The sequence below is a fragment of the Cucurbita maxima genome, unplaced genomic scaffold (genome assembly GCF_002738345.1).
Source record: "Cucurbita maxima cultivar Rimu unplaced genomic scaffold, Cmax_1.0 Cma_Scf00061, whole genome shotgun sequence".
In the NCBI taxonomy this organism is placed as follows: domain Eukaryota; kingdom Viridiplantae; phylum Streptophyta; class Magnoliopsida; order Cucurbitales; family Cucurbitaceae; genus Cucurbita; species Cucurbita maxima.
Window position 1 is genome coordinate 276,613 of NW_019272077.1, and position 20,833 is coordinate 297,445.

General features: G+C 34.5%; 1 protein-coding gene across 1 annotated transcript; it reads left to right on the forward strand.

Moving 5' to 3' along the window:
• Positions 1–5,207: 5,207 nt before the first annotated feature.
• Positions 5,208–20,642, forward strand: LOC111471969 (single-stranded DNA-binding protein WHY2, mitochondrial). The gene is made up of 8 exons (XM_023117653.1): positions 5,208–5,338; positions 7,907–8,022; positions 8,425–8,528; positions 8,638–8,730; positions 10,628–10,722; positions 10,910–10,983; positions 11,440–11,528; positions 20,263–20,642. Exons 1-8 carry the CDS (start codon positions 5,310–5,312, stop codon positions 20,380–20,382), a joined length of 720 nt encoding a protein of 239 aa, XP_022973421.1. The 5' UTR covers positions 5,208–5,309; the 3' UTR covers positions 20,383–20,642.
• Positions 20,643–20,833: the final 191 nt, after the last annotated feature.

Sequence of the window (20,833 nt, forward strand, 5' to 3'; positions counted from 1 at the left end):
ACTCTTAGAGCTAGGACATAAGTATTATGTTATTGGATTATGCTCAAAGAAGTTCATCTGAGTGCACATCCTGATCACAAAATGTTCAACTTACTCATAACGGTCCTATACCAACACATGTATATCAATTTCATACTTAAACTTGTAAAAATCAGGATTAAATCCTTCCAATTCTATGCAAAGTTTTATGTCATTTAGAATTCATTCGAGTCATACAATGAAGTAAAAGATGGGGGCATTTTTATCATTTTCACCCTCGATGATATTTAAGTCCTAAACATCCTAATGTTCCTTTTAAATTCCATATACATCATTAAATCAAATTCTAACCATATTTTCAAAATTCATGCTCAACTGAATCCTTTTCATAGGTCAATTTAATCAATTACTTAATTTTTGGGTTCTATTAGGTCGTACTGAGTAAAGCGTTCAGTTTAAGCACCGTGTGCTTCAAGTCCTTAATCCTTTCTATTTACTCGATATTAAGTAAAACTTCACTTTAGAGGGAAAATCAAGATACCTCTACAAATATGGTTTGAAATAAGTCTAAAATGGCTACTTATTATGTTAGCTAGTTTATGGAGTAGGAGCCCTGTTGGGAGGCCCCCGTCCATTTCACACACAATACTGGCACACGTTAAACTCAAGACTCAAGGTACTACCCTATCAAAGACCAATTTAGGTCTAAATCAATCGATACTCTCTCATCATCGACCAATCTAAATCTCTTAGTTTCGTTAGGAAATGAACAAGTTTGGTGAAGAACTCGAGGAGTGAAATGGTTTGAACGAAGGGACGAATGTAGGTGTACAAGCAATGTACAATGAAGGGACGAACGCATCAAGCAAATGTCCACACATGTCAAGAATAGAGCTGAAGTTCAAACTCAAGACATTTGGAATGAAGTAGTCAATAAGGAGGCATCACGTAACTAAACTGGTCTTTTCTTAAATTTTATTGGTAGGAATCGCTTGGAAATGAACAAGTAAGTTAACCAAGATTTAAAGAAACATGAAAGGTTTAAGCCAAGAACCGTGGCTTAAGTACTAAAATTGGACATTTTGTTCGAGAATCAAGTAACCTTAAATTAATCTACGAAATAGACTAAGTTACTTATAAAATTTTAATAGAGGTAAAATTAACATATTAAGGTTATATATGAAATTTGGAGGTAAAATGACCATAAAGTTAATGTAGTAACATACCATTGATTTATTATCCAAATGACCTCCCAATGAAATTAAATTTTATAAGAGGATTTATTTGATGATTCCTAAAGTCTATGCATAATTTTTAAACTATTGGATCATGTTTGAAGCTCGATCCAAGATTTAAATTTTAAATTACTAAAATGTCCCTATTGGTTACCTTAAGATTTATACATCCTAATGAACTACAATGAGCCACTACAAGAAACAATCAATACAATAGCTTACGAAAAATGCTATCATAGACTTTTTATAGCGTTTTTCATATGTCGTGATAACCCATGTTATTAAAAGTCTAAGACATTTTATAGCGTTTTTTTGTAGCTATAATAAATGCTATAATAAAGTATGAAGTTATAGTTTTTATACATTGTTATATAATCATTTTATAGCGTTTTTATTACTGCTATTATATGTTTAACTTAACTATAATATTGTGTTATCTTTAACTTATAATTGCTTTTTTTTAACGCTACAATATAATATTTATAAATTTAATATTATGCTATAATAAAGTTATTTAATCATTTATAATAATTATAATTATTCTAATAATTTTTTATAGAATTTATTATTTTTTATTTTTTATGGTCAAAATTTATTTTAATATTTAAATATCATTGAATTAATTATATTGTAATAAAATTTAATCCAAGTACTTATCCTTAACTAAACACACATGAAATACATAACACTAAATGTCATGACTTCAATTCATAATTGAAATTTTATAATCTATTTACGTTACAAATTAATGTATTCAATAATTTCCTAAAAGAAAGGGTTATTCAAATGATACAAGATAAAGTATTCTCCACTATCTGCATTGTTGTTCAATGAATGAGAGTAGCTATCATGTCAAGGCTTTGCATTGTAAGTCTTCTATCATCTTTGCTCATGAGTATCCTCTTATGAACTTTTCAGCTGACATATTAAAACAATATTTTATAAGATAATGGAACAAAAAAATAAGTAAAATAGAAACAAGATTTCACTATTATAACCACTCAAATCCTAAGTAGTAAAGGTAAATTTTTAACTCAATTTAGCGTTAGAATCTTACCAAAAAAATTTATAAAGAAAAAAAGAAGTGAAAACTAAAGAGTTCTTCAAATTTCAGATTGAGATGTATGTATAATCATCAAATAGAGAGAAATTTGCTGTATAAATTCAAATTCAAAAATCAAAACATTCACATCATTCAAACGAAGATCAAACTTAGAATCAAAGTATCTCTACACTTCTACATCTTCTCTGGCCAAAACCACTTTAAAATTCAAAACAATCATAAATAGAGAAGAGTATTAGAGGAAGTGACTTTAAATCCATAGTTGAACATCAAGAATCTAAAATACAGCAACCAATTCCGATTGAACTTACCTAAATCTTTGGAGGCTCCTGGTATGAAATCTCGAAAACCTCTTCCTTCAAGTCACTGTTGCTCTGCTCATCTTCATCCCTCTAACCTTTTGAAAGAGGATAATTAATGAAAATGGTAGGTGGGAGTTAAAAAAATTGTACAAAAAAAAAAAAATGTAGCTCAATTTTTCATAGCTTTTAGTTCAAAATGTTATATTTAAAATCTACAAAGGTATTGTTTTTTTGTGGCGACAGAGACATGCAATGGTGTGATCAGAAATTTGTTGTAAAGTCTCTAGAGTGATCTCATTTTCCAGCTATTCTAGGAAGAAACTTGTTTACAATTACTCAATATTCAAGAAATGCAAGAAAGAAGACGGAGAAACATCACTCTCATTCCACAACAACTAACCATATATGCTCTGTATAAGAACAAATCATTAACATTAAAACCAAAACAAATATACGATGACTGCACTAGTTGTGATAGTGCAGCCTACTTTAACAAATTGTAGGTTCAAATCTTAAATCAAGAGGGAACACAAAGGATTAGAAATCTTCTTCGTAATTGATAAAAGTCTTTTAATTAAAATTGTCATTAGATAAATATTTTTCAAAGTGAATTAAGACAATTAAGCAAAATGTGGGTATCTACAAAAACTTATTTGAATCGTTTGTGAAGATAATGGAAAGCAGCTTGTTGTGCAAAATGTCCTTGTTTTATTAATTTTGTCTCGTGTCTATATCTATATTTCTCATCCAAATAACCAATAACATAATGAGCTAACGGTCATGATTTCCCCTTCACCCCTTCATTCCTTACAGCAACCACACATGCCCTCCTAACACTAAAGTGAAAGCTATTCTACAACAATGGTTCTTCTGTATTTAAATGACCCTTAAATCTATTTTACCTCACTAAAGAATCAAATTCAAGAGTAATGCATCAAAATCATAAGTACATGTCTATGTCTATCAGTAACCACTCAGCCCATTTCAAGCACTAAGCTTCTAAACTTAACAACTAACAGAAAGAAAAAAAAAGTTGATTAAAATACAAAATCTTTTGTAAGGGGAGCCGTTCCATGTGTCGGTCAGGAAAAAAAAAAAAAAAAGGATGGGCACATCTTGTTTCCATCGGTAATCCTATTTCAAAGCCTTATTTGACATGATTACGCAACCTAGGTCAACATATATGTTTTTCTTCCCCTCCATCGGATCGAGAAGCCAGCTCCTCTACATTTCGTCCAGTTCATTCTGGTTGTACGATTGCGATAGCAGGGCCGCCCAATCCCAATCCTCTGCGTTCCGGTCATGATCCTCGCCGCCGCCTCTACTGCCGTTGTTGTGGTCATTGTCGATCACTTCCAGCAGCCTAATGAGGGAAATGATTGAGTTTGAAACTATCCATGGAAAGAAATGAGCTAAAAGAAGGGAGAGAAACCTAAAAGAAAAGAAATGAGAGAAAAAAAAAAGGGAATAGAGAGGAGATTCATGTTTTCCTCATCTAGGTGGGATACCTTGCATCCTTTTTTCTTGAGCACGATGTCATATTTCCATGTTTTCCTCACTTAAATAGGATGTCATGTACTGTGTTTTTACAGATGCCAGCTATGTTTTAGGATTTCTTGGCCATGTTTTGACAAGATGATACGTTCACATTCATGATGTTCACCTATCATGTGACCATTTTTCTTGGAGAGTAGTCTAAAGACATGTTAGGAACTACTATCGATAGACCATGTACCATGACTCATGACCACAAGCCAAGAAACCATGCCCAATTTATGGTTAGAACAAGGAATAGTATACCTTAGCACCCACTATGGATACGATTAAGAAGCTTACTTACGGAATCTTGTACTCACTTCATATTTTCCATGTTTTTTAGGTAGATAGGGAGCAGAAGCCATAGAAAGCCACACCACTACAAATAAACAAAAAGAAAAATATTTTGTTTGTTTAAATATACTCTATTTTGAATATAATGTAAATAACATGTATATTATATTTTAAATTCCCTTTGTTTTATTTTTTTTTTTAATTTTTATAGCGTGTTTTTATCTCATTTTATGGTACCATTCGTGCTCTATAAACCCTCGAAAATCTAGTCTATATTTGTGTATATTTTATCTTAAAATTTTTTAGAGCCTTGTTTTTAAAAGTAAATTTCTTTTTATTGTATTTTCATAACTCCTTTGCACCAATTTACGTTGTGATTCGTGCTTTAAACAACTGATTTCGTGACAGGATATTGAGTAATCCATGTTATTCTTTCATCGTTCGAGACCCTAAGCATGCATATTCTTAGCATATGAAGCTAAACTATTCATATTAAAGTAACTCTCGATTCCGACCAGTATTTCTTGAAGAAATTTTTTTTTAACATGGCTACTTTAAGGTGTTTTTAGGATCTTGATTTTCGTGCTCTCAATGCTCTATTTTATTTTTTTATTTTTTAATTTCTTGGATAAGTCCTAAATTGAGTCGAGGAGCTCCTAAATTTAATATATTACCATCCATATTTATTTAATGTATTTTTCTAGTATAAATAATAATATTATTAGTAAAAAGAAAAAAATTAAATATTAATTATTTATATGAGCATTTTCTTACCACAAAACTTGGAGGGGTTATTAATCGGCACGTACTGTCCGTCTTAAGGATTCAAACGGGTTTCCCTCATTCTTTCAGTTCCCGACCTAACCCTCCATTTTCACCTCATCCAGAAGCCAAAGAACGATGTTGAAGCTACAGCGATGGTTGTCCAGGTATCGACTCCTCTCGCCTTTTTAACTTCCATTTCATACCACTGTGCTACTATCTCTTTGGTTTTCAATGCCTTTCTCTACTTTCTCCTTGAACTGTCTGCTAAATCACTCTTAAAATCAATGTTCTTACCGCACCTGTGCCCTATGCGACTCAATGTTCTTTTGTTACCTTTCATTTCTATTTTCTGGCAATGCTGTTCGTTATCATCCATTCTTTTCTTTTCCCTCACTCCTCGATGTTCAAGGAAACGTAACTTTTTCTGGTAGTGATTCTACTTTCTACTGTTTTTTTTTTTTGTTTGTTTATTTGTCTAATGGTTTTCCTTCAGTTGGATATTTTATAGTTGCCTTCTTGGGAATTTTGCGATGTTTGTGTTAGCACTTTTATTTCCGGAAAGCTCGTTTTGAAAATGAAGTTGCGTTTGATGATTTCTAAAATGCTCGGAGTTATTGGAAGATTTCAAGGTTTGAAGGGAAATCCTGTCCTTCAAGAGAATGGTTCCTGTATATAAGTTGGTTGATTATTTTGGAAGTGTGTTTATACTTCTTCCTGACTATATAGTCTATGTGATGCATTTGATTTACTTTGTTATTTCTCACCTTTTAAAAAAAGTTTGCACCTGCCCCAAGTCTTAAGACTTTGAAGAAATCAAGGGTTTTCCTTTTACACCCAAAGACCCGAACACACGACCTAGAAATAGATTATTTATAAGAATACATGAACAATAAGTTCTTAAAATAGATATTCAAACATATTTTAACTAAATTTTGTTCTGAAACATAGAACCCTATTGCAAAATGTTCCCAAGCAAGTCTTGAGGATTTTGATCTCTTCTTTCTAGCCTCTAGGGATTTAATTTTTCTCCATATTCTTGTAACCAGCGCCTTCGGTTCATCAATACTCTTAATGTATTTCCTGTAAATCTTTTATCACCCATGTTGTTTCGTCTTACAATGGGAGACTTTGTAGGTGAAAACTTCAAAACAAGTAAGGTTTTTCTAAAGAATGGTTGCTTATCTTTATTCAAAGATCTTACTTCTTTGTGCTCTGCTAGTGGTGTGCTTTGTGCAAGCACAAATGTCAGGAGACTCGCACTGCATTCTTTTGCAGTAATCTTTCTCGTCCCCAAGTGTGGTGTTGATTTTTTTTGGTCTTTTTATATATCCTGAGTTCCGAATTGAGGGTGTCACCTGTTGATGGAGGAGTTTTTTTGGGCTTTTTCTGTTAATCAGGAAGAAAGGGTTCTCTAGAAGGTATGGCTTCTCTGGAAGGTTAGGTTCTTTTCTATATTAGGAATATCTCGGTGGGGAAAGTTGAACCGTTTTTAGGTTTAGTTGAGGGATCTTGAGATACATGATATTGGATCATCTAGCTATCAGATTCCATTGTAAAGTGAAGATATGCTTGATACATTATTTAGTTATGCCTCTTGGTGGGAATCCGAAATTGGATGATTTTTGGCTTCCATTCATGCAAAGGGTGCTGATTAAAGTAGATAGATTCTATAGTTTTCAACTATCAAGAGGAGGATGACTTACTTTGCTTCATGCCAAGAAATATCTGTTTGGAAATTGAAGGGAAAGAAAAGAGTGAAAGGGGCAGCAGGGTTGGAAAACTAAAACATCTTGTCAATTGAATTTGGTCTTAGAAGGGGAGGGTTTTTTGGAATCAGTAGTTTAGGAGTACAAATTTTGGCCATATTAGCTTAGTAAGATGGGCCTGCAGATTCTTTTAAGCCCATAATGATTTGTAGCACAAAATGATTGCAAGCATACATGGAGAAGAAGACTTTTGGTGGCACACAAAAGCTAGAATAAATGGCAGTCATAGAAGTCCTTGGGAGAGTATATCTAAACAGTGAGATTGGCGCAGAATCTTCCCTCTCCTAGATTGGCATTAGTATTAGAGTTCTTGTTTTGGGAAGATCTAGTGCTTGGTGAGAATCATATGCTTAGATTTTCACACCTTTTCAGGGTCTCTTTGAAATTTTTTGGATTTATTATTATTATTAGCATAGTTATGGTTTCTGTAAATATATTAGTTATCTTGCTCTTCATTGTCGTTTTATTTTCTCCTATTTAGGATTTACCTTGTACATTTATAAATATCTCTTTAGTGAATGAAATGACAGTTAATCTTTGGTTATTCTCTAACCTTTTTCTATCTACATCTTGACCTAATGTCAATATAGTGATGGAACACTTGTTCTCTTAACTGTTTGTCTCATTCTTTTAGGGTTATTGGAATCTTTAGGTAATTTTCTTTTGACAGACTGGGTGTTTGAACTCCCTTGTAACTTTCCTCTTATTAATAAAAAGTTTGTTCCTTGTTAAACTTTTTACTGGTTAAGAACATGTAAATGATTAAATAAAAAATGTTTGATGTATAACTGTTTTCTTTAACTCATATTTTATGGCCTAATTTTCTCCATTCAGTGGTCTGAACTTGTAGATTAATAATAATGCTACATAGCCTCAGATTTTGGACCAATTTTACTTTTAGTTTCCCCCTCCTTTTGTAGATGCTTAAAAATTCAATTAATATGTCATTATATAACATGGAAACAGGAACCAGCTATTTGAACAAGTTGTGTGTAAGAAAGCTGTTCATGTTGACCATGCTTTTGGGTCACATCCTTTCTCATCTGGAGTCGGCATTCCAAGACAAAATTTTACTCATACAGGTACATTGTTTAGCAATGAAAATTCTTATACATTTTGAAATATAATCTGCTGGTTATATACTGTTGTATGCCTTAATTTTCCTACTTCGGTGTTAAGTGCAGGCTTTTAGTGGTGGTATGAGGTAAAGTAATTTCAATAAAAGATGAAATTTCATGTGGGGATTAGATAAAAAAACAAACTCCATGAAAAAGATTCTACAATTTTATTTTTAAAAAGGCATTCCTAAAGTAACAGCCACCAGGAGTATCTCTAAAAGTATTTATTGTGGAAGCTGAAAGAGAGAAAGGCATCATAACCTTTCCATCCATATATCAAGGACACAGTTTTCATATTTATCTTCCAAGTTTTCAAGACATGAGTCTCTTTATTGTGTCTAATGGCCTAACGTTTTTCTCTTGCAGTCCCAAAGAATGAAAATGACCGAGTTTATGCTGCTTATAATGTATATAAGGGCAAAGCTGGAGTCTCAATGTTTCCTTGTCTGCCAACTTTCACTAAATTAAAGGTATATAATGATAAATAAATAAATAAATAAATAAATAAATAAATAAATAAATATATATATATAAAGTAAAATCAATTTTGTTTTCACTCTTTGTATGATTGTATTATAGTCTGGGAGTCTTGTAGTTGATCGACGTGGTTCAGTACTGCTGACGTTCTTTCCTGCCATAGGGGAGCGCAAGTATGATTGGACAAAAAAACAGGTCAATTTTTCTTTCTCCATTCTTTGTATTTGTAGTTCAGATGTCTACTGGAAGTTTCCCTTAGATTGTACTATCAGTAACTTTCATGACTACGCATGTGGGAGAATTGTTACAGCCTCTATTGTAATATTAATTATACTACATATTGCAATATTAATTATACTACATTAGAGGATTAACTTTACATCACACACACTAACGAGGGATGGAAGTAGGTTGAACAAAGGATTCTCCTTTTATATTTCGATTACCTTTGGGATATTCCGTCAACCTTCTAAACCCATGATGCTCCTAACGTTTCCCAATCCAATTCTAGGTTTAGCTAGAGGAGTTATTCACCCAACGACAAGACCCTCCACCTCGTGATGATGTTTTTGAGTTTGCCTTCAAAAGTTTGCTTAGTGTGGAATTTGTCATTCAGCTAGTGAATTTCAATATGAAGGTTGGATGTTCTTGAAGATTCTTTCTTGAAAGCTTTTGAATTATTATTTTATGATTGTGACAAGAAGGCTCCTCTTCCTATTTCTCCATTCATGCTGGCCAAAGTTGCTCTATTGATAGAAGCCCGTGGTCTTGAGTTTCGTGAAATTCTTCTTTTGGTTCAAGGAGGAAGCCATGTCGTGATTTAGCTTTGCAAAGTTTCGTTTCGTCTTCTTCGACATATTTGGATTGACTTGCCTGAGGAGATTTCTTTCCCTTTGCTGGTGATGGTTTTTCCAAAGCTTCTTTCAAGAGTGGGATTGTCATCACTTGAACTGATACATCAAACACGTTATTTCTCAAAATTTTCCTTTAAAGTCATTTTATACTAAAGACTTGAGAATTTTAATCTACTTCTTGGGTATGGAAGAAATGAGAAGCAAGAAGGGTATCTTTATGTTACAGAGAGAATATGTTTTAGTATCTGAAACTGAAAAATTGGGAGCCAAGTCATCTAGTATTCCAATGATGTCTAGTTTGCAACTTACAAAGGATGGAGAACCGTTTAAAGACCTTGAGAGATACAAAAGATTGGTTGGAAAGTTGAATTACATTATGGTGGCATGACCAGGCATCACTTATTCAAGTATTGTGAGTTAGTTTATGACTTCACCCACAGTGGATCATTCGACTATAGTACAAAACATTCTGTGGTTTTTGAGGCTATCCCTAGACGTGAAATTTTATATGAAAAACATGATCATACGAAGATCCAGTGCTTTTTGAATGCCGATTGGGCAAGATAAAAGAAGTTAGAAGATCGACTTTTGACTATTTGTGTTTTTTGTTAGAAGTAATTTGGCCTCATGAAAAGAATTAGATACAAAATGTAGTTTCTGTGTCTCATGATCAAGTGTTGAATAAACTACAGAAATATGACACTATCAAATAATGTTGGTCCATCATCTCTGATTGAATTAGGCTATATTGGAGTTAGAGGTTGTGGCATGACAATTAAGTTGCTCTTCTTATTGCATCCAACTCAATATTTCATGAGCGGACCAAACATATTGAATTGATTGTCATTTTGTTTGTGAGAAAATACAATAAGATTTAGTATCTACTGGATATCTGAAGTCACTCAAGAGCAATTAGGAGATATTTTCACGGAAACTTTAAATGAAGTTGGAATTGATTACCTTTGTAACAAGTTGAGGATAATTAATATATTTTCTCAAGCTTAAGGGAGTGTCACAGGATATATGTGAACACAAAAAGCTTCTTAATCATTTGCAGTTTATTGTAATTTTATTATTCTTAATTTACAGCTTCAATGTGAGCCTATATACATCATATTATATATATGTTGAACTCTAATGTATCTAACATGTGGATTCTACTCTTCCATATTTTTGTCTCACTGTATATTCTCACTTATACTGCATCTTTCCTGATTAATTCAATTTATATATTGCAGTACTTTTCATTGTCCCCAACAGAGGTTGGTACTTTAATAAGTTTGGGTCCCAGAGACTCTTGTGAATTCTTCCATGACCCTGGAATGCTTTCAAGGTTGGTTCCATTGCTATTTCTAATGCAATATAGTACCCATTTCTTAGAGAAATAATTAAATATCTTATAAAAGAACAAAAGCAAATAAAATGAGGCTGCTTTATTAACGACACGGTATTAACAAAAAACCAACGAAATATTTTACGTTCAGCACTTTCGGTTTATTTTGTTGAGTAATTTCTTGCAGTACTGCTGGTCAAGTAAGGAAGAGCTTAACAATTAAGGCCCATGCAGATGGCAATGGCTATTTCATCTCTTTGAGTAAGGATACAAAACATTAAAGAGAAAAGTTCACTGCTAAAGTCAATTCATTTGAAAGATCAGATATTGACTTGTTATGCACTGTCGGATTAAAATGTCTTGCTTGCTTTAAGCTGAACGCTTTGTGTGCGTGAGTACCTTTTTTGTTGTCCTTTGTTTATTGCTTCCTCAATTTTATATGGAATAAAGGTTGTTGGAATTTTCAATTTCATGATCTTTGGCAGTTGGGAGTTTTGACAAAGCAAATCGTGACTCTACTGATTAGATTTCGAAACATTGAGCTTATCTTTATAATCTATAAGACCTTATTCAGCAATCATCCAATTTTATAGATTGTCTGTACTGATGCTTGGTTATTCATTTTTAAATCTATTTTTCTTGATCAACTTATTTTCTGTCACTGTTTCTATGAAGAACTTATCCTCAGCTGAATTTATATTCTTCCCTTTTCTGCAGATGTTGTTAATAACACGCAAAGTACCAAAGAATTCTTGAGTGTTCCCTTCACAGCAGGCGAATTTTCTGTGATGAAGACAGCTTGCAGTGTATGAATTGCATCTCTCTAATTTATCTTTTAGATCATCAGAATATACTGATTTGTATTTAGATGCAGCATCATTATAGCAGAGTTGATATCTAATAGAAGATCTTGTCATTAAAAAAAAATAAAAAGAAAAAAAAAGAAAAGAAAAAAACAACAGTAAATATAGGAAACAGCAGCCTAGTGGATAGAACAGACTTTGAATTATATGCTTTTGGAATGTCTTTTAGTACCCCAAAGAAAAAAAAACGTTAAATATTTCCCTAGATACTAAGTAATATTAATCTGAATGAATTCCTAAATATTAGGAAACAGTAAATCTTAGATACAGATAGGTTCAATTACTTCCCATATTACTTTCCCTCTTTGAACACGAAGTTGAGGAATAGATATAATTCATCCATACCGTGCTTGGATATTAACTCATGCCTTAAGTCAAGGACATTCATATATCATCTATGCCTTAAGTCAAGGACATTCATATATCATCTATGCCTTAAGTCAAGGACATTAATATATCATCTATGCCTTAAGTCAAGGACATTCATATATCATCTATGCCTTAAGTCAAGGGCATTCATATATCATCTATGCCTTAAGTCAAGGGCATTCATATATCATCTATGCCTTAAGTCAAGGACATTCATATATCATCTATGCCTTGAGTCAAGGACATTCATATATCATCTATGCCTTAAGTCAAGGACATTCATATATCATCTATGCCTTAAGTCAAGGACATTCATATATCATCTATGCCTTAAGTCAAGGACATTCATATATCATCTATTCCTAGCTTGGATATTAACTCATGAAACAGAGAGTTGTGAAGTTTTTTTGTTAGTATATCTGCTAATTAAAGCTGAGAGGACACATAACTGTTGCGTACTATCCCTTCCTCTAATTTCTCCTTTATAAAATATTGATCAGTTTCAATATGCTTTGTCCTTTCATGATGGATAGGATTATGTGCAATATTGATAGCTGATTTGTTGTAGTAGTACATCTTCATTGGAATTTCTCACTTAATTTGTAAGTTATCAAGAATTATTTGCAACCATAAGAGATCACATAGTTCTTGTACAATAGCTCGTAATTTTGATTTGATAGATGATCTAGCCACCTCATTTTGCTTCTCCATGTTATTAAATTACCTCCAAGAAAAGTACAATACCCCGTAGCAAATCTTCTGTCCACTATTGAATCATCATAGGTAGCATCAGAGTGAATTTCCAATGCAAGAGAATTGTTCGATTTGAATAAAATTTCTTTTCTTCAAGTTCTTTTTCCATTTGAACAATATTTCTATAGTGTTCATCTTCACAACTTGGACAAATGTCTCTTGGTAATCTATATCGTAAGTTTGAGTGTATCCTTTAGCTACTAACCTTGCATTGTACCTTTCTAATCTTTCATCAACCTTGTACCGTAAAAAGTCACCTACACCTAACTATATTTTTTTCTTTGAGCCTCTCTGCAACCTCCCTCATGTTATTCTTTTCTAGAGCATGCAGTTCTTCTTTCATGGTATCCTACCACTCTTTTGGATAAAGCCTCAGGAACTGTGTTAGGTATAACAACTGAATTTAGACTCACCATAAAACTCTTGTGTGATGGAGATAGTCTTTCTCAAGAGAGATATAGTTTGATAGGGAGTAAGTGTTGTTTTGTGCGTTCTTTAGTAGGTTTTCGAAAAGCTGGGTCTATCATCTATTGGTACTTGTGTTACATCCTCATTTTGAGTAGAGTTGGTTGTTTGGACTTGTGTCGATTCTGAAATGACTTTTCTTCAAGAATATACTCGAGAGCAATGGAGGTGGAGTGTATGGTTCTGTTGGTAACTTTGCAGTGGTAGAAGTAGACTTATAATTAGAATCAATAGTAGGCATGGACTCAATAACAACTCATTTAGTGTATCCAGGGGTTCAATAGTTCCGCAAGGACTCTCTTCAATCTCCATGTTCTACATCTGAAGAGAGACCTTAGAGAAGAATATCACATCAATTTAAGGGTAAACTTTCTAGATGTAGGGTTTTTACATTAGTTCCCCTTTGTGGTTGAAGACTATCCTAGAAACACATTTTATTGCTCTCAGATTAAGTTTTTACCTCTCTCTGAGTGTTATGAACATAAACCCAAATATACGGGGTGTGAGACCATTTGATGTTTGAAAGTAAGGATGAAATTGGTTAAGAAATTATTTTGGGCTTAGATTATTCAGGATGGGAGGCGATTAATCAAGTAAGTTGTTGGCATGTTTTCGTGGTCAGTTAGTGTTTAAAAGGTGTCCATTTTTCCTGTCAGCTACTCCATTTTGTTGCGGTGTAATAGCACAAGAAAAATCATGAATAATGCCTTATTCTTGAGATTGAAAATATGGGGATAAAGTTGGATTGAGATTGACTCCAAATTGAGTCTGAATCTTTGAGTGGAAGTAGGAATAATATTACTAACCTTTGATTTTTGTTTGAGAAGAAATAGTCATGTGAGAAACCAACTAGCCCCAGAAATACTTGGAACGGTTAAGGGTTCCCATATTGATCTATGAATCAAATGGATAGAGTTTTTATTTTGGCTTATGGGAAAAGATATACGAGTATATTTGGTGAATTCACATGTATCACATTGAAAACTCTTTGAAAGGAATTTAGAAACATAATTCTCAAAACTTTAAATAGGATGACCCTGCAAAAGTGATGTAACCGAATCACATTTTTATTAGAAGAACCATGAAATGACATAGGTGTAGGGTGTCACGGTCATGCATTTTTCAACCGCGTGGCATCATGACCTTGACACTCACGACCAGCCTTGATGGAACTCAAGTTCCACATTCATTTTTTGCCCGGATTTGTGGCTTCGTTGGACCTTTAGGCGAGGTTTGTCTTCGCCAACTAAACACAACTTGTATGGAATCCAAGCTTGTTCAGTCACACACCCTGCTTGTACGTACATGTTCAGTTGTTTGCGATTCTAGTCGACTTGCCTCTACATTAGGCCAAGTCATTCGACTCGACCATGCCTCTACATGGGGCTGAAGTCTCTCAACACAACATCGCATCTCAATGTCATCTCAATTCACAATTAGCATGGCCCCACATGTCTTGATGCCATCATAATTCATGGGGTGTCGACCATCCTAGCTTGCTTAGTTATGCCATCAAGAAAGGGTCCATGTGTCGTTCATAATGTCAAGACATTCCTAACATCCATCCTATGGAGGTATTGAACCTTTCCATGTCCATGCCATATCATTTACAAATTTCGTACGATATAGCAAGTGTATGATCCAACCTCCGACACATGGGCTGGGGTGCAATGTTGGCACACTTGTGATGTTAGACACTGTCCTTAAAAAATCCATTTTAAAGAAAGGTATTCGAGACACTCGTCTCACAATGCTCGCCCTCACTGTGACACACGAATGTGCCACATGGTAGCTTGCTTAGACCACAGGGCTTGGGGTATAGTGGAGAGCTGACAACATGTCTTCCCTTAAGGTACATTTTGAGGCATTTTGATATGAACCACGACCAAGGAATTTCCATACCTCAAGGTCCATTACAAGAACGAGAGCCAAGAAGCTACAACAAACTTTGTACACTTATATTCAAGCTATGGTGAGCTCATCAAAGGAAATTCTAGAAGACGTTAGAGACCTCCATTATATGCTGTGTAAAGTTGAGCTTCAAGAAAGAGATGCAGTAAATGCTAAGTTGCATTTAATGAACTCAGCTAAATTTATGGAACTAGTCCAAAGATTATTAACACATTTCATTCATTGCACTATTTAATTATAATTTAAATATTTGTTTGTTTTTCATATAGGAGTTAGGATATATTGTAACCTACTTAGGTTACCATATTCCACCATTAACTAGCGGGAGGTTATGGGTATTTCTCATTTACTAGCCCATTTAATTTGTGAGTTATATGACATATAGGTTAAAGTTCTAAAGCCTTCTTTTCTTTGATTAGAGACGTGATGTTTTGGAATTAAAAAAAAAAAAAAATAGAATTTCTATTTTTTTTTTAGCTTTGTTGAGAGCTAAGATTTTCTTTACAAATTCTTGGGTTTAGAACTATTCTAGAGTCATTCAAGTGGTATTGATCAAATCTCTTGTGGAGTGATTCGAATCACGAGTTTAGAAACGAGTTTTCTTTACTCTTGATCTTGATCATCAAGGTAATTCATTCCATACTTTCCCTCGGGTTGATTCCATATCATTTGAGTTACATATAATAATCAAGAGTTAAAAAAAAGAAACATTTAACATCAATAAGCTTTTTTTTTTTTTTTTTTCTCTTTTTTCTTTCTTTCTTTAACGGATTGATTGGCAAAATCTAATCAATTTACCAACAAGAAAATTGATTTAGAAGATCTTAAAGAAAACAAAGTGTTGATGAGATACAGATCTAACACTTTATAAAATATATCAACATGAATTAAAGCATAAAAATAATATAATTGTTTAGACAAAATGTCAACACACTACACAAACCGAAAAAAATATATATATAGATGAGAATCGAAAGAGATAAATGCAAGGAAACATATATCCGATCTTGAGCCTAGAGCTCTGATACCAAATAATATGGAATCAACCCAAGGAAAAGTATGGAACGGATTACCTTGATGATCAAAATCAAGAGTAAAGAAAACTCGTTTCTAAAATCGTGATTCGAATCGCTTCACAAGAGATTTGATCAATACCACTTGAATGACTCTAGCATGCAAGTTCTAAACACACGAATTTGTAAAAAAAATCTTAGCTCTCAACAAAGCTAAAATAAATAAAAATTCTATTTTTTTTTAATTCCAAAACCTGATGCTCTAATCAAAGAAAAGGCTTTATATAGCTTTTAAACTTTAACCTATATGACACATAACTCCCAAATTAAATGGACTAATAAATGAGAAATATCCATAATCTCCATATATAGCTTTTCAAATTAAATTGGCTACTAAAGGAGAAATACTCGTAACCTCCATATATAGCTTTTACAACTGCTAATATATGAGAAATACTCGTAACCTCCATATATAGCTTTTACAACTGCTGATAAATGAGAAATACTCATAACTTCCATATTAAAATGGTAGTTAAGGGTGGAATATGGTAGAAATACCCATAACTTCCATATTAAAATGGCTAGTTAAGGGTGGAATATGGTAACCTAGGTACGTTACAATATACTTCTTATATGAAAAAGAAACAAATATTTAAATTATAACTAAATAGTGCAATGAATGAAATGTGCTTATTAGTCATCTGTGGACTAGTTTCATAAATTTAGCTGGGTTCATTAAATGAAACTTAAAGTGTATTTAATGCATCTCTTTCTTGAAGCTCAACTTTACACAACATATGATGGAGATCTCCAATGTCTTCTAGAATTTTCTTTGATGAACTCACCCTAGCTTGAATATAAGTGTACAAGGTTTGTTGTAGCTTCTTGGCTCTCGTCCTTGTAATTGGACCTTGAGGTATGAAAATTTCTGGTCGTAGTTCATATCACATTTCCAACCGACAAGTGTAGACATGATTTTTGAAAATGGTCATATAGTGTTGTGGAGTATCCATCCAGTGTCCAATCGACACCAAATTTGGTGAGCTTTCATATTTCATATGGATGAACTTGACTCCAGAACCGCATACCCAAATTTCTTCTAAAACTCCGACTTTCAAGGTTAAGGCCCGAAGCTTTACTCGGCCCTTCAACATTCCTATCTTCGACACTCTTATTTGCTTGTTTATCTTTGACACTCTTGTTTGCTTGTTTGTCTTTGACACTCTTGTTTGCTTGTTTATCTTTGACACTCTTGGCTTCAATGTACACCTTATATGGTGTGTTGGATGATGCTCCATCCTTCTCGGTTGCATTACGGCCCTGTCTTGTCTCGACCCTCGCGTGGCCTATTGGGCACCTCTTTGTGTTGCCACATTGTCATGATAGCATGTGAGGGTCATAAATTACTTTCTTCATAGTATGGTTGTGACATTCTGTCCCACTTAAACTAGTCATCGTCTTTGATGACTCTCTCGTGGGCACAATCACTCCATGGATTGTGAACTCTCCCCCACTTAATCTCGACATTGTCCTCGATGACAATCCAAACTCTGGATTGGCTGTCAACTTGACCCACTGAAACTGTTGATGGACAAATATCAACTCTATGCTACTCTTTTATCAAAATGCTTATCTTACTAACGCCTTGTGGTCCGCTTGGGGACAACCTTGCCCCAACTTCAACATTGGCACTTCTCGTAGCCAGTACACATTCTTTGAGCAGTTGAACGGTACACCCTTCAGGGTGAGTCTAGCAAGCCAATCACAAAATTCCTCTTTGTGGCACCAACTTTTACGAAAGCGGAGTCTAGATTGCTGCTAATTGACTTGTTGGGAAATCGTCGTACATCAGAACAAATATGGGACTTGCACACTACTTATGGACTTCCACTAATAGACCTTCCTTCGATCTCCAAAAATCGCAGCATAAGCACGACAAAACAACTTGCCACATGGTTGTGAGCTATCCCACTTGGGACCTCCTTCACCTATCTTTCGGACTCAGCCGATGGCCAAACTAGCTGGCGTCGGCATATCTCACATGAGCTAGGGAGTGCCCCCCAAATAGAGCCACCTTGGCCTCACCCTCATTTAGAAGCAAAGTCAGAGCGTTTCACACAGCCTTTGTTGGCACTGCAGTTTAGCCAACTCTCACTAGCCACCTTCATGTAGCAACGCTACCTTGACACTTCTCTGGTCTTGCTCATCTCTATATGTCCACGTCTAGTTGATGCTCGCTGGTCTAGACCCTCTTGTGAAGTCAAATCTTTGTAACTCACAAGGTCCTAACCTTCATCTCACAATCTCCCCAGAATGCATGTTACCTAGGCATGCTCTTAGACCATGTTTTATACCCAAAAAGGAAAAAACAACACGCTCACAACAAACATATGATGCATAACTCAGATAACCCAAGGATACATCATGCTATCATCACACAACCATAGTACAATATTACACAATTCATCATGCTCAACATAAACATAACAAATCATGGAGAGATATATCTTTCGCTTGATATAGTAGACAAGAAAACATATAGCAGCTCCACGTATTTGAATAGACGAATGAGGTAGAAACTACTACAGAGATCAATCCAAAATTAAATCAATGGTGTTCCAACCTAGAGAAACACCGCCTAGAGGTTGGAATTGAGTTTGATAATCAAAAGGAGTGATTCTAAATGAAACCTTACCATCCAATCCTTACCAAGTTATAGGTGATTGTTAGAAGTGCCCAAGCTACATACCAAGAGCATCCGAGGATTAAAAAACGATCTCAAGTGCTTAAAATTAAGTAAGGCTTGAACAGAACTTTACTGCCTTAAACTTACCCAGAATGGATTCAATCCCTCCGCTGAAAGGCGTTTTAGAGTGTTCAAATTGATCTGAAACTGCAATTAAAATGCTCTCGGAGCTGAAAAGACTAAACCACACACTAAAGAGGATCCAAAAGTGTCCAAGGAGTATCAACACTTATCAAACCTCTAAAACAGAATTGAATATGTACTGGCTAGTGCTTTTGGAGTTTGATTATGCGAACCCGAGCCTTACTGATCACTGGTACTTCGATTGAAGCCTAAATGGAGCGTGCATCATTAAACTAAGGTGATTCAAGACCTGATATCAAATGGGGCTTGCTGGAAATGGTGATTTTGGCCACAACCAATGCGAATCTAGGTTCAAGTGTCAAAGAAATCGCATGCTGTAGGTGTGGTCAGAATGGTGCCAGCAAGTGCTTCTAGTAGGAATAAGTTGCAAGAAACTCGCTAGTCTCAGTTATTGTTATTCTTAAGGGAAGCTCAAACTTAAGACATGTAGCATTACAAAATTCTTTTAACCCCTCTCTCTAATGGTTTAGAATTAGAACATGCCTTTGAAAACTAATATTTGGTGTGTCATCCTTGAAATCACTCATTTCCATCTATACCTAACAAATTAAAACAAAAGGCAAGGCTAAAGAAAAACGCATAACCAAGAAACCAATGAAAGAGTAGTCACTGATGCCGGGTCTGAGAGAAAATTAGAATTGTTAGTGGTCACTATCAATACCGGTGTTGGGGGGAGATAGAAACCAAGAAAGGGCAGAGCGACAGTCAACTGAACGACACTGTGAGTGCCACAACAGTGGGGTAGAGCGACTGAGAGGAGCAGCGTGGTGAGTTAGAGGGTGATTTTGAGACATGAGCAAGCGCGACGTAGCAATGGCCGAGAGGTAGACCAGCAACCTAAACCTAATTACTTAAAGATATGTTGAGCTTAAACATAATGAGCTGCTGGGCACAAAATAGAAAATAAAATGGCATTGGGTTGGTTTGGTTCAACTTGATATGTAAGGCCCTCAACCCGAGTACTGAACCAACCTACTTGGGTTTACGAAAAAAAATCAAACCAAACCATAATTTTGAACACCCCAGAACTGAGGTTTGACTTTCCTTTTTTCCTTTTTTTGTTGTCTCTACTCAAATAAACTCTCAACTAAAACCCCAATATTAAAATTCTAAAATCAAACTCGTGTTATCTTGGCTGTGTTCATCAAATTGCTACTAGATTGGAGTGTACATGTGTCTTCTTTGTTAGATATTTTCTTCCGTCTGTGCTAATCATCATTTGGGTTTAATTCATTTGATAACTTATTTCTGTTTTATTGTTTTGACGTTTTCATAGTTTGCCCTGCCTCACATTCTTGGTTGGGATCGGCTGACAAAACCCAGTCTTCGCATGGAAAAGGGTTTTCAACCAAATAAGGTGAATCGTGAAGGATTGAGTTTAGAGTGGGAAAGATGAATCTTCATAGAAGATGTGCTGAATACTGATAATGTTATTTGCTTTTAGAAGTTTATTTGATTACGTTACACTCTTCACAATCCACTATGGATTCTCGGAGCTAGAATTGGTTACACAAATCCATTCATTTTGTTGGCTCCCTACTATCACAAGTGATGGATGTGTTCGTACAATCTCTCTTTCGAATCAGAAACACTAGTTCGTGTTGAATACTAAATCGTTGTTGGTATAAGTATCTAAGAGGAACTTTCTATTTCCAATAATGAAATTACATGATAGATACTTCAAACGTGTTTCAAAAAGCTTCTGAACTATTTGCTTCACACAGAAAAGCATGATATCATTGACCTTTACAAATTATGACTTGAGTATCAATCGCACAAATTTGAGTATTTGGTTACGGTTCATTCAGTTTATACCTACATAGGACAGGAACACGCAAATCAACTAT